The following is a 15,530-nucleotide window of genomic DNA, read 5'->3' as shown; positions in this document are numbered from 1 at the left end:
TCTTGTATGAATGTTATTTGGACACTTAGGCTATTTAAAAATGTTAATCTATTCTTAAGAAATTGATAGATGTTTAGATCTAGTAATTGAATTTTGTAATTAGCTACAATTAGGTAACTAACTAAATAATAACTGAAAATTTATTTTAGTTCTCTTAATTTTTAATAAAGTTATGGCCATTTGACTGTCCTCGATCACAGCTTTTGTGTTAAGTCAATGGAAAAGCAATAGAGAACAAGATGCTAATTTCCGAGTATGAAAATGGCCATAACTTTTTTAATACTGAAGATATGAAAGTGAATTAGGTGACAAATTAAACTTCTTTTTATGCTTTATCCGATGGGATAAATTGCAGACTTGATTTTTAAAATCTCAAAATTTTGTAACATTGCTATTTCCAGATTGCTGCAATACAGCTTTTAGAGGCTGCATGTTGCAAAAGTAATCCATCAGTAGTAGAGTGAATAAACATGTTAAGTTTGCGGATGTGATGCAAATCAAACAAACTGCATTCTCCTCTTATCCCAAATGGTGTTGAGCTTTGAGTGTTGTTGGAGCTGCACTCATCCACGCAAGTGGGCGATGGTGGTGGTGTGAATGTTATACAGAACGGTCCGTTTCACTCATTGCAGATGATTCTGGGCAGCACTTGCCTTGAATGTTCCTTGTGTTTTAATCAAACTGAACCTCTAAGTCTTCCAAGTCTTGTTGCACATGTATAAATCCTTCCTTACTTGAGGTGTTCAAATTTAACATAACTTTGCCTTTATGATGGAGGAAATATGACTGATGAGCCAGTTGTAAATGGTTCAGCCCAGGGCACTGTGCTGAAATAGTCACGCACCGCTGACCTGGGTTAGGTTTTGTTGACCTCAACACCCATAACAATGTCGGACTCCAAATTGTGGAACATTTTCCTGATTCCATTCCATAGTATTTAGCCGGGCTCTTGATGCCACAGCAAGACATATACTACCTTGATCAAAACGGTGGTCATTCTCACCTCACCTCTGCAGTTCCACTCTTTGCCCATGTTTAGTGGTGACTAGTCCCACGTGAACCAGTATCAGGGAGCAGGTCACAGAAGAGTAAGTAATACTAAGTAGCGCAGTGACTGGCCCAAGGTGAACCCCAATTGAACGTCATTGTGCAGGTTCCAGATGAGTAAAGGAGAAATACTCTTCCCAGGACCTGTAGAATGGAAGAGATGAACATACTGTACCTCTTTAATGATGCAGCATTGGTGCTGGAAGAACTCAGTGGTTCAGGCAACATCTGTGGTGGAAATGGAGGGATGATGTTTTGGGAAAGGACCTTCAAACATTGGAGTAGTGGGAGAAATCTGGAAAATAGAGGTGGTAGGGAAAAGCCTGGGAAGTGATAGTTGGATACAGGTGAGGTGGGGGGTTTGGCAGATGAGTGGAGTTAGTGACAAAAGCTAGCGGTAAAAAGGAGATAAAAGGTGCAGAATAGATTAAAAATCTCCAGCAGTTTTTCTTTATTCCCGCTGCTTCCAGGATTCAGGGGTCTAGGTTTATTCCCGAGCCCAATAACCAAGAGCTGCTTCTCCCCTTGTCTCTTGGTGATGACTATATTATATTAAACAATTCACATTATCTGCCTCCTCTCTCTCCCGATCCCCAATGAAAATGATGCAGAATAATGACAACCAGAAAATCATTTCAGTGGTTTATGTTTTATTGGTCAGGATGTTCCAGGAAGTAGAGATATAGCCGCTGGAAAACTAATTGCACAGGATTGTAAACAAGATGTTAAATCTGTGAAAACAGGCTAACGGCAGTGATATCTGCAACAATTCTCTCCCTTAAGTCATATGGCATCCAAGAAAGTTTATAACATTCCATGAACAATGCGGTATGTAACATTGCGTGCATTTCTTTACACAGGAATTGTAGAGACAGCCCCTCTGTGCACACACTAACATTGGAAATAAGGTGGCCTCTACTTGGTTATGTACAAAATTGATGGAGACAAAATCTGCCAGTGTCGGGACAGGAATTCGTACAATCAGGTTTGTGTAACAATCCCTCCGGTGTCTTTCAGAGTGAGTAGTACTGTTCAGTAAGGGTTTTTTTTCCCTGCTCTCATCTTAAATAACTTGGTTCAGGCAGTGTGACTGCTGTAATTGGGCAGTGATGGGTGGGTGTGGGTGGGGGGTGGATGGGAAGGGGAGGCTCACACATTCCTCCAGGAGATTACTGGTATCTCCTTCTCATTTCTTGGCATCACCAATTTCTAGACATGGATTTGCAGGTTGGCTGATATCTGGATCGCCTGCGGTTATTTGGTATCTAGGTTTACACATGCACCCGCTGCCAAGCTTTCGAGTTGGCCCCAAGGTTGTGAGGTTCAGCTGGATGGGTAAGGCGTCACAAGTAAGGACTGTGGAAGGCGTCACAACCAGCCCTCCCACATGCCAGTTGATTTTGCCTTCACTGTTAGGTGATCCAGTACACATCAAGCTAAGATCAGCCGACCTGACAATAAATTGGGGAGACGCTGTTGGATTTGGGGATAAGGGGACATGGACCTTCCTGATCTCTCTGCTCCGTTCTGCCCTGGGCAATGCACATACAGTGAATCAGTCCATGCCCGTGAATCAGCTCATGCCTATCTTCATACTTCTGCTCTTCAATTAATCCAAAATCAGTCATCTAACATGTGCCAGTGCCCAAAACTGCCCATTGTGGGGTTCACTCTAGATAACATTAAAACTGCATTGTAATTTAGCAAATGGAAGATGGATCTGTGTTCTGCCTGGACCACATGACATTGTAACTGGGTTTTACTTTGGGTAGCAAACCTACAGACCACAAGTACCATGAGAATGCAGAATTTTTTTTTCCCCAGAGAAATCAAGCAATTGCCTAGTGAATACTTTGGAGCAAGTTGGGGATGGAGGATAAGAGTGAGGGAAGTGCAAGTGCAGACGGAAGCATAAAAGATCTTCCTCAACGTTGGCTTGTGAATTACACAGGAGATACCACAAATAGAAAGAGCTATTGACTACTAGTGGGCTGTGCGGTGGAGGCCCAGCATGTTTAGCAGTGAACTGACCCTTGGAACCCATCTCCTGCTGAACAGCGTGTTCTAAACTACAGCAGAAATAAAAGGAGGTTCGACGGGAGAGTCTCATTCTTGATTTGCCAAATCCCCTTTCTTGAGGAAGAGTTGCCGCTGCCATGGCGCCAGCTTTGCCTCGTCGTAACCGAGAGTGCGTAGCTTCTCAGACTGCTCCTTAAGCATGTCCTCCTCATCCTTCTTCAGTTGCTCCTCCTCTTTCCTAAATCACAGATTAATCTGCGTTACTAGCAATGATCTGAACAACCACCTCCAAGAAAGATGTATGAAAGATGCACACACAATTACAATCACCCAGGTATTTAAATGCCTTTAGTTTAGTTTAGTTTAGTTTAGAGATACAGCGCGGAAACAGGCCCTTTGGTCCACCAAGTCCATGCCGACCTGCGATCCCCATACACTAGCACTATCTTACACACTATGATAATTTTACAATCTTTTACCGAACCCTTTAAACCTACAAACCTGTATGTCTTTGGAATGTGGGAGGAAACCAGAGAACTGGGGAAAACCCACGCAGTCATGTGGAGAACATACAAACTCTGTACAGCCACCTCCTGTAGTCAGGATTAAACCTGGTTCTCTGGCGTTGTAAGGCAGCAACTCTACCACTGTGCTATCATGCCACCCTTTGTAGATAGAAAAGGCATTGAGACATACGGGCTGAAAGCAGGCAAATTGGATTGGCGTAGTTAGGCATCAGGGTCAGCATGAGCGTGATGGGCCAAAAGGCCCTGTTAGAAACATAGAAACATAGAAACATAGAAAGTAGGTGCGAGAGTAGACCACCAGGTCCGTCGAGCCCGCACCGCCATTCGCTCATGGCTGAACACTAAACAGACACACTTACCCACAAACAGTAGACACAAGACACAGAACACAAGACACTACCCTCCCCTTTATACCGCTATCACCCCTCTCCACCCCAAAAACCTTCTACTCTATGATTCCCTAAAATGAGTTTGGGTTCCTTTCGAGAATTTCTTTTGACCAAACTTATTCTGAAGTAATATTCTCTCCTCTCAATAAATCCTACCAAGTTTGTCACCTCCTCTCCCAAAACTTCACTTCCGATGAAAGCTTTCTGGTTCCCCAATCAAGTCACCATATTTCATGTAAAGGTTTAACCAATAACAAAATGGCTGCTTGGCTTTGGGTTGAAAAAAGCAAGTAACTTTGGATCTCTACTTCCCAAAACTCTCCCTCACTTGGAATTCATGTATAATCACATAATATATATTTATTACACATCAGGATGCTGGTTCTCAGGGTTATCCCATAGGTCCCATTTTCCTAATTGTTCCCCTCTAGCCTGTTCACTCTCTGCCCATCAACTTCCATCCATTCTCATGCCACCCACCTACATTAGGGACAGTTTGCAATAGCCATTTAACCCATCAACCAGCATGTATTTGAAGTGGTTTGAGAACCAAGAAGAAAACAATGAAATCACAGGGAAAACATGCGAACCCCACACAGAGTGTGGAGATCAGGATCAACTCTGGTCCAGCAGCTGTGAGGCAACAATGATGGTCATCACAGTGTCACAGTTTCCCAACATCATAGTTGGATGTATTACTGACCACTGACTGCTGAGATTAGTTAGTAACCAATCATTGTATCATGTTTGTTGTATCGCGGGACAGTTATTCTGGTGCAATGTGAACTAGATGATGCTGGCCGACCTTCAACCCAGCCCATTCTTCATCACTCAATGTTTCTGGCCATGTATTCACCGAGAACTAACTCTTGGCAACAGGGACCCAGGCTGGCTTTGCTCCCCCTCCAACTCTAATTGCAAATATGGAATCATTCATAATGAAATCACAAAAGAATGACTTAAAGTGTTCCATTAGCAAAACCGCAAACATTATATTTTTGCGTTTATAAATTCACAGTTCATCAGGTAAGCTACATGAAAATAAATTATTGTGCCATCTCCCTATGATCTAATCAAATAAATTTAGCTCCTCATCCTCCCGTGACTCTGTTGGTTATCTAGCCTGTTAGCGGATTGTGGGTTAGCGGGGGAGGCAATGAAATTCGCACATGTGAATCGGAAAGGGAGATTTGACCCTTATTATAAATAAAGTTTCTGTTCTAAGTTTTACACTTAGTTTTACAGAAATGTTTTACAGAAAATGAGTAAAACAACACTAACCTTTTTTGCTCCCTGGAAGGAACGGGAAGAAAATAAATCAGAAGATTAGCTATTGCAAAATATTTTAAAATATGATTAAAATGTTGGATAAATGCGTGCAAAATGTGTCAGCGTTACCTTTCTATGTCCAGTTTCTTTTTCACCATATCCCTCCTCCAGGCAGGCATGTTAGCTAAACGAGCTGCTTCCTGATTTTCCTGCACAGAAAAATTGGATGGATTAACATTCCTCTTTCTGATTAAATCAAGGATTCTCCCAGGATCATTTGCCCCACAGTTTCTGTGCCATTTCGTTGAAAGGATGCTTCCCGTTCTTTCCCTGCTTGCATTTATTGTTTCCTTTGCAAGTATTTTTCCCAAGTATCTGTCAAAAGTGATGCAAGGTCAACTTCCATGAACCTTTCAGGCAGCACATTCCAGATCTTGCCATTCACTGCATCATCAGAAAAATTCTCCCCCCAATCCCAGTCACTTTCCTGACAACCAGAATACCCAGTTCCCTCTCTCTTTGCAGATAATTCACAAAACAAATATTTTAATATGTTTACTGGCTCCCGTTCAGAAGGAAACCTCCCACAGTTTGCAACAGTTGCCCTTTGATCCCCCATCAATCCATTAATATTTCAGCAACAGTTTTCCACATCTGACAGTGATAATAATTTGGAAATAACTAGACGACCACACGGAGGGCTAGGGGGGAGCAGGTGATAATTGGGCCAGCCGGTACGTATAACATAGTCCACACTGAGTGACAACGGTGCCATGTGTAAAACAAAAGTGAAGTTCTAACATTAATGAGTATAACACCAATCATATTGAATATAGAAACACTAAGAATGTATCAAGAATTTTGCACATTTCGTGTTTTGTAAATATTTTATATTGTATTGACCTTATCTTCCACTTCCTGTAACCTCCGGCAACCACCTGCAACCTCCAGCAACCACCAACTAGCATCGCAACCGGCTTCGACTAAAAAAGTGCCGATTTTAAAAACGGCAACCTTTTTTTAGTCGCGGCCGGTTTTGAATTTTTTGAAATAATTGCCGGAACATAGAAGAAGCGGAAACCACTTTCGAACATTAGGGAGACTGACAAAAACCTCCGGGAACCACACGGAAACCTTGGGTGGGGCGCAAAGTCTCCAGAGTTTTCCGTTCAGGTTTCCTAAGTGGGACAGGGGCATTAGTAAGGGTGGGAGGGAAAGATAGATCAGACAAGATTGAATGGTGTTGTAGACCAGATGGGCTGACTGGCCTAATTCTGCTCCTATGTGGTATGAACATTTGGACTAAGTCTCGGTCAATATTGAGGAAGGTAAAGTCGCCCACCATAACAGCCCTGCTGCTTTTGCATCTTTCTGTCATCCAAACAGCATAATTCTACTCCTATGACTTATGAATTTGTGAATAATATTTATTTTTGAAATTTGAAAGAAGGTCCCCATTTTAAATCGTCGCCACTTGCACTCTAAGCATGGGTGCAACATTTGAGAATCCCAAATCATCAGCAAGCTTTGACAGATATTTGGTCACTCCAGTGTCTCATTGTGGCAAAGGGGTTGGTTCTTAGTGTGTATTACATTTCACTCTATGTTGCACTTAGAAAGTCAACCTGGAATCAAATTATTCAACAAGAGATTTCAGAGATCGGTAGTAAAACTACGGCTGCAAGTCGCCATCTGCCTGAAGTAAGTGCTGCTCTTGGAAAATCAGATGGAGTTCCTTCCAACCCCAGATTCCCAGACTCTCAGACATTCCCAGCTCCATCTCCAAGCTTCCTGTTCCAATCCCAGCTCTTCCCAACGCATCTTAAGTCTGGATCAATGCTTCTTGCCCAACACTGTTCCTGCTTCCTTTTCCACCTATATTACTTCCTCTGGCTTCTTATTTTATACATCTTCTATCCTTATCTCCCACATTTTATCCTTTCCTTTGTCTTTATCTTTTTGGCCTTTGTCCAGTTATCTGCCAATCAAAACCACCTCACCTGAATCCAACTATCACTTGCCATGCTTTGTCCCACCCCCACCTCTCTTCCAGCTTTCTCCCCCGACCTAAAGTCTGTCTGAAGAAGGGTCCCTACCTGAAGCATCGCCTAGCCACAAAATGTTTCCTGTCCCACTGAGTTACTCCAGCACTTTGTGTCTTTGTAATCCAGCATCTGCAATAGCTACCACCCCCCACCCTCCTGATCAACTGTCGACCTTATATTCTTGGTAGTCATCTTTATATTTTACATTGATTTCATTGCTGTCTGCTTTGCTCTGTTTACCTTCTGTGCCTCTTGCTACAAAGTCAAAGTCAAAGTCAAGTTTATTCGATACATGCACCCGAAGGTGCAGTGAAATGAATTTGCCAGCAGCGATACACTTAAAAAGGACACACAATACACAATAGAATTTAACGCAAACATTCACCACAGCATTCTTCACTGTGGTGGAAGGCAACAAAGTTCAGTCAGTCCTCCTCCTTTGTTAATCTGTGGTCGGGGCCATGAACTCTCCTTAGTCGCCGCTATGGATGGCCCGATGTGCAGGCCCTCTCGTCGGGATGATCAAACCTCTGACCTCGGGCCAGTCTAACACACAGTCTAACACACAATAACTTGGAGTGCCCGAGTCGGCACTTTACTACCGGAGACCGCGGCTTCAGGATGTTATAGGCCGCGGGCCGGTGGTCGGAGCTCTTCTCTGGCGATCCTGGCAAGGGATCCCACGGCTAGAAGCTCCACAAACCACAGCCCCATGATGCCAAAGTCATCAGGCGACCCCCAGCAAGGGTTTGCCTGCTCCGCGATGGAAAAGTCCACGCTGCGCCCGCAGCTGAAGCTTCTGGGAAAGGCCGCTCCAATCCATGCTGTTAGACCGCGAGGGAGGCGACATGAAAAAGTCGCCTCTCCATCGAGGAGGCGACTAAAAGCACCTTTTCCCTCGCCACCACCGCCCACACAAGACACACCAAGAGACACCTAAACTAACATTTAGACACACCAAAAAAACAAAAAAAGTCAAAATAACGAACACGCTGCTGGCAGGGCAGCCGACTCGCAGCACCCCAACCAACCAACTTCCAGATTGTAAATAAACTTTAGTAGCTGTGAGATGATTGTGAGAAAGTTGCATTTGCTTAGCTTCTTTAATGACAGGAGAGTGCTCCCAAAACTCTTTGGATGGCTCCTGAGGTGCCATCACTGCCATGATGTAGGGAATGTGAAGGTCTTCTATTTACATTGAAATCTCTTATATTTAACAGAGCACTTCTGTTATCTGTTCTGCAGTTTTCATTTCAATGATGCAATGCTGTTTGTTTTTGAGTTTTGTTCCTGGTGCAAAACTCATGTCTAATGTGCAGCAAATAATGCCTGCTCTCTGCCATGCTTCTGAGATCTGGACTACCCACAGCAGGCACCTCAAGGAAATGGATGAACACCTTTGGTAAAATTCCTCCACAGTCACTGGAAGAATGAGGGATCCTGTGTCAGCATCCTTTCCTAGGACAAGGAGCCCTAATTGTATTCAATAGGATTCACTGGGCAAATCTACAAAACAGACACATATTCAAAGCTCTTTCATGGGCAGAAATTTCCAGATGGACGAAGGAAAATATTCAAGTGAATTTTCAAAGCCCTTTTAAATAAGTGGGAATAACTCTTGGTTATTCTTGGCACTTTGATATTCCTCAATGGGGCTAATTTGGGGTTCGATTGTCAGGAATAAGGGTGTTACTCTAAAACACTCTCAGAACCACAGTCAAAACTCTCCAACGTTAGAACTACCTTTGAAAGTTGGTTGGTGGAACTGCACACAAGTAATTATTTTGATTTATCGGTAACATGGGGTTACAAATATAACTAAAGTAGAACACACCTGCATATCAAAAATATCAACAACTCTTAAAATTAATATTAACATGAAATTACAGACCCGTTTCCCACAGCAAAATTCCAGTAGTTCTCAAAAACAACTTCTTCCACTGTTTTTCCTACTCCACCGCCCATCCAGTCTCTCTGTCCTGAACGCATTGATGAATTGAAGGGTACAGCATGGAATCAGGCCCATGTTTCACTGAGTCTATGCCAACTATCGAATCACCCGTTCACACTGGTTCCTCGTTATCCCACTTTTACATCCACTCCTTACACATTAAGGGCAATTTACAGAGGGCCAATTAATCTACAAACCTGCAGGTCATTGTTGAGATATGGGAGGAAAAGAGCACCCGGAGAAAACCCAAATGCTCACAGGAAGAGCATGTAAACTCCACACAGACAGCGTCCGAGGTCAGGATCGAACCTGGGTCTCTGAGGTAGCAGCTCTGCCACTGTGCTGCCCTGGTAGAAGTTTTGTTCTTTCAATGATTTAATAAACAGTGTGGTGGCCCCTGGAGACCGTGTAAAGGCTTGTACATAAAGGAATGTTTCGAAACTTAATTTACTGTAATCAGTAACTAGATGAAAAATGCCTAATACAATTGAACCAAATTCATGTTTATACGAAGGTTAAACTCATGTTTTCAATTACCTAATTAATAGGAGCACTTTAACTAATGAGATTATTGTGAAAGATGAGACCTGGTTGATAAGTCATTAACGTGTGATGACTGCCTGTCTCAACCCCACACTACAGTAGCCAGCCTTGGACAGCCCTCAACGCATTTTGATAGATTAATTGACAGTAAAATAAACTGGGCTTTCAATAATTGATTATTCCCCTGGGAATTACAGTAATGTAAAAAAAAGACTCAAGTGACTGCCATGAGTGGCTGGGTGAAGGCCACCAGATAGGCTAGCTTTATTTCGAAATGAAAGTTACAGACCACGTTTACGTCAAGTGAAGTGACAGTCAGTGTGCTACAAGTTATCATGAAAACAATACCTCCTTTCTACAACTTCAGCAAGACATCTACTTCATAGGATCATAATTATCAATTAGCCGGAGGCTCTCTGCTTTCTGGAAATATATATTTTTGTTAAACTGCATAAAATCACACATATATATAGTAAGAACATCCTAGGTTCCTCACAAGACAGTTGTCAAACACAACAAATAACGGAGTTTCAAAGGGACATTACAGTTTGGTGATAGGTCTTAACAAGTGTCTTAAGGGAGGAAGGAAGGATGGAGAGGTATTAGAAGGGAAGAGTTTAACTTTAAGGCATGGCCACCATTGATGCAGCAAATATATTTGGAGATACAAGGAACAGTGTATACTGATTTTTCAAGGATTCTAAACTGAAAGAAAGCATATCTCAGAGGCTTACACAAACCCTAGACCAAGAGAGATTGAGCCCACATTACATTTCTCTCATTTACAGTGAATCTAAATAAAAAAGATATTTGCAAGCTTCTAAAAAGTTGCTCATGGACATCCCAAACCTCATGTTCTCCTGCAGAAAATTGATACTCTGCAGAAGGCTGCTTTGAGTAACAATGCTGCATCAGATGTTACTCAGATGCTGACTTTTGCTCTTGTCTTTCACCCCCTACTCCAGAGGCTGGAGGATAACATTTAGAACTCCACTGCCGTGCTGAGGGAGCATCTGACCTTGTTCAGATGTGATCCTTAACAAGGTCCTGCCTGGCCTCTCATGTCGACACTAAAGCTGTTATGCCTATTAAGTGCATTGTCCAGTGTCTGATCTCAACCAAATGCTTATAGCTTATTCTCCATAAAAGCCAAACAGAAAACTTGCTGCTGCAGTACCTCCTCATCTTTTAGTCGACGGAGTTTGAACATTTTGAAGAATGCAGTCGCAACTTTGAAAATATTTATAAACCAGTTTAAAAATCACATTTAGCTAAGGTGATGCATATTTTTGTCTTATTATATAATATATGCTAGTACAGGTATTAAGAATCTCATAATGAGAAGGAAAAGTCACATTAAAAAGATTAATCTGTTATCCTATCTGTATCTTTGTTCTGATAATGAGAAGAATGAGGTTATGATTCTAGGTCCTGGCAGTTAAACCTTGGCAAGGAAAGAGAAGTCCATGCATAATTCTTAGAGAAATGTAATCATTCACGGATGTCCCAGAGATTCCTACAAGAAGCTCCAGAGAACAGCATCAAGAGTTCCTGTCAAGCCAATGGTGTGCACCAGCTCACGTTTTAAAGACGATACGATTGGTCCTTGTAGATATCTGCCGGCTGACCTATTGAGAAAAATAAATTGTTGGGGATTACTAAGGAAAACCAAATTGTTTCTCCAAATAGATTGAAGTGTGGTACCGATTCTCTATATGATTAACATCTCCAGCAGATCCAATTAAATGGAAATAATTGGTAGGAATTGGTCGAAATCAGAGCAGATTATCCGTCGCTGAAGTATTTACTTAGCTGAGAAGGTTCTCTATAAAAGATATCCACTCCCTTCCATATTCTTTTAGGTTGGTTGTTCTGCTTCTCGTTCTCTACTATTTCACCACAGTTCTTCTGGAAAGACAGAAATCCTTGAGATCCTCTTCCCTTCTATGGTCCAGGACGTTCCATCTTTTCAGCAACCTCTTCATGGAATGGCCTGATGATGAGGCCCTTTCCTTTCTCTGCTCCTGCCACGGCCTTTTGATGGAGTTGGCCCTTCTTTTATATCTAGGAACTTGACAAAATGAAGCAAAAGAAAAAAAATCTTCTGTCTTCTGCCTTTCCCCTCTTGAAAAGTAAAGGCAGCGATGGAATGAAATAGAAGCTCCTGAAATGGACAAACTGGATTTGATCGAGCTGTCCAGCCCAGCGTATGGTTGAAGATCGAGAGGTCATAACGACATGAATAACTAAACCACATGGGAAGTGCACATTTTAACTGCAAGAACAGTACATACCTGGAACAAAACCTTCAATGCAAAATGTGAAACGACAATGAGGCCTCTAGAAAGGAACTGACCTGGTTCTTAAGTGAGGTCTAATGTCCACTAATCCACTGATAGTTAAACAGGTTGAACATGATTTTGCAAGTCACTGCAAAACTGCACAGTATAAGATGTCCTTTAGTTCCAGGTCAGATGCTGCAGTTGTTGAATTACTGATTAGTCCCTGTGGTGCTGACTTCAGATAACCTCGCTGACAGACAGGGTAAACCAACAGACAATAGCATTTTGATGAAAGATCAGTGACCCAAAACTATCTTACTCCCCCCACAGAGGCTGCCAAGACAAGAATACTTACAGCATTTTCTGTCTGTATCTTAGATAGAAGGATTTAATACTGATAGAATTAGTGGGACAAATAGTGGGTCAGCAAATCGCGCTATACTTTAGATTGGTGTTTGTAGTGGTATAGTTATTGCATTACCTTAATGTGCCAGGTATTATACAAGTAATTCATCAAATGCCCAACCAATATTGTAGTCAATGTGTTGTCGGCCATGTGTTGGCAGGAACGGTGGGCAAGAGATGAAGTGGTCATTGTCTAGTTGCATCCCGAAGCACAGTGCAACACAGAATTTTGTGTTCTGCCATTGTTCCCAGGGACACACAGACACAATGCTTGCTGCTGGAAGAACACCGACTTGGTGAAAGGCACACTTTGGACGGCCTGAAACTCGCTGGTCTTCCAGTGTTAGATGATCTCCTCAAGGAAATGCTGTCTCCTGGCACAGTCCAAGGTGTGACAGCACGTGCAGAGGGATGTACTGAAACTCATTGCAACTACCGCAAAGGCTTAGAATGGAACAACCACAGTTCAGGATCTGCCACCAAGATTAACAAAGACCACTTCATCTCTTCCCAGACATTCATGCAAACACATGGCCTACAACACATGGACTGCAATATTGGTTGGGCATTTGATGCACCCAAGTATGAATTACTTGGATTATACCGGTAATGTGGTAACCTCTATCACTAATATCAGCAATCTGAAGTAGAGTGACACTGGCTGGACACTCTGGACACTGGGAGTCTGGGCCCTGATGGAAATTTAAGGAGGAAATTATGGATATGTATTTATTGTTTGCATTGGCCAAGATTGACTGGCAATTAATTCTAAAAGGGTTGACGGTGGATATGCAATGGAAGACATTTAAAGACTGCATGGATGAACTACAAAAAATGTTCATCCCAGTTTGGCAAAAGAATAAATCAGGGAAGGTAGTGCATCCGTGGATAACAAAGGAAATCAGGGATAGTATCAAAGCGAAGGATGATGCGTACAAATTAGCCAGAAAAAGCAGCATACCGGAGGACTGGGAGAAATTCAGAGACCAGCAGAGGAGGACAAAGGGCTTAATTAGGAAAGGAAAAATAGATTATGAAAGAAAACTGGCAGGGAACATAAAAACTGACTGCAAAAGTTTTTATAGATATGTGAAAAGAAAGAGATTAGTTAAAACAAATGTAGGTCCCTTGCAGTCAGAAACGGGTGAGTTGATCATGGGGAACAAGGATATGGCGGACCAATTGAATAACTACTTTGGTTCCGTCTTCACTAAGGAAGACATAAATAATCTGCCGGAAATAGCAGGGTCAAAGGAGTTGGAGGAATTGAGTGAAATCCAGGTTAGCCGGGAAGTGGTGTTGGGTAAATTAAATGGATTAAAGGCCGATAAATCCCCAGGGCCAGATAGGCTGCATCCCAGAGTACTTAAGGAAGTAGCTCCAGAAATAGTGGATGCATTAGTAATAATCTTTCAAAACTCTTTAGATTCTGGAGTAGTTCCTGAGGATTGGCGGGTAGCAAACGTAACCCCACTTTTTAAGAAGGGAGGGAGAGAGAAAACGGGGAATTACAGACCAGTTAGTCTAACATCGGTAGTGGGGAAACTGCTAGAGTCAGTTATTAAAGGTGGGATAGCAGCACATTTGGAAAGTGGTGAAATCATTGGACAAAGTCAGCATGGATTTACAAAAGGTAAATCATGTCTGACGAATCTTATAGAATTTTTCGAGGATGTAACTAGTAGCGTGGATAGGGGAGAACCAGTGGATGTGGTGTATCTGGACTTCCAGAAGGCTTTCGACAAGGTCCCACATAAGAGATTAGTTTACAAACTTAAAGCACACGGCATTGGGGGTTCAGTATTGATGTGGATAGAGAACTGGCTGGCAAACAGGAAGCAAAGAGTAGGAGTAAACGGGTCCTTTTCACAATGGCAGGCAGTGACTAGTGGGGTACCGCAAGGCTCAGTGCTGGGACCCCAGCTATTTACAATATATATTAATGATCTGGATGAGGGAATTGAAGGCAATATCTCCAAGTTTGTGGATGACACGAAGCTGGGGGGCAGTGTTAGCTGTGAGGAGGATGCTAGGAGACTGCAAGGTGACTTGGATAGGCTGGGTGAGTGGGCAAATGTTTGGCAGATGCAGTATAATGTGGATAAATGTGAGGTTATCCATTTTGGTGGCAAAAACAGGAAAGCAGACTATTATCTAAATGGTGGCCGACTAGGAAAAGGGGAGATGCAGCGAGACCTGGGTGTCATGGTACACCAGTCATTGAAAGTGGGCATGCAGGTGCAGCAGGCAGTGAAGAAAGCGAATGGTATGTTAGCTTTCATAGCAAAAGGATTTGAGTATAGGAGCAGGGAGGTTCTACTGCAGTTGTACAGCGTCTTGGTGAGACCACACCTGGAGTATTGCGTACAGTTTTGGTCTCCAAATCTGAGGAAGGACATTATTGCCATAGAGGGAGTGCAGAGAAGGTTCACCAGACTGATTCCTGGGATGTCAGGACTGTCTTATGAAGAAAGACTGGATAGACTTGGTTTATACTCTCTAGAATTTAGGAGATTGAGAGGGGATCTTATAGAAACTTACAAAATTCTTAAGGGGTTGGACAGGCTAGATGCAGGAAGATTGCTCCCGATGTTGGGGAAGTCCAGGACAAGGGGTCACAGCTTAAGGATAAGGGGGAAATCCTTTAAAACCGAGATGAGAAGAACTTTTTTCACACAGAGAGTGGTGAATCTCTGGAACTCCCTGCTACAGAGGGTAGTCGAGGCCAGTTCATTGGCTATATTTAAGAGGGAGTTAGATGTGGCCCTTGTGGCTAAGGGGATCAGAGGGTATGGAGAGAAGGCAGGTACGGGATACTGAGTTGGATGATCAGCCATGATCATATTGAATGGCGGTGCAGGCTCGAAGGGCCGAATGGCCTACTCCTGTACCTAATTTCTATGTTTCTATGTTTCTATTATGCATAAAGTATATTTTATGGGGAAAATAAATCATTCCATTGAAGCCAAACAACATACTGTTCCATTGCAAAAAGTTCCTCATGAATCATTGAATCATGAACAACATTCATTGTTGTTCTGAATAAAATCATT

General features: G+C 42.5%; 1 protein-coding gene across 1 annotated transcript in view; it reads right to left on the bottom strand.

The window, feature by feature from the left end:
- Positions 1-1,680: 1,680 nt before the first annotated feature.
- Positions 1,681-15,530, bottom strand: part of espn (espin) — a 251,281-nt gene continuing 237,431 nt past the window's right edge. Inside the window, exons 12-14 of the mRNA XM_033047985.1 lie at positions 5,381-5,460; positions 5,264-5,275; positions 1,681-3,304 (exon numbers count right to left, since the gene is read on the bottom strand). Coding sequence (XP_032903876.1) covers positions 3,154-3,304; positions 5,264-5,275; positions 5,381-5,460 — 243 coding nt within the window. The 3' untranslated portion in view covers positions 1,681-3,153. The remainder of the gene's footprint in view (positions 3,305-5,263; positions 5,276-5,380; positions 5,461-15,530) is intronic.

This window comes from Amblyraja radiata, chromosome 31 (genome assembly GCF_010909765.2).
Source record: "Amblyraja radiata isolate CabotCenter1 chromosome 31, sAmbRad1.1.pri, whole genome shotgun sequence".
NCBI lineage: Eukaryota > Metazoa > Chordata > Chondrichthyes > Rajiformes > Rajidae > Amblyraja > Amblyraja radiata.
This window is presented reverse-complemented; position numbering and strand designations above follow the sequence as displayed.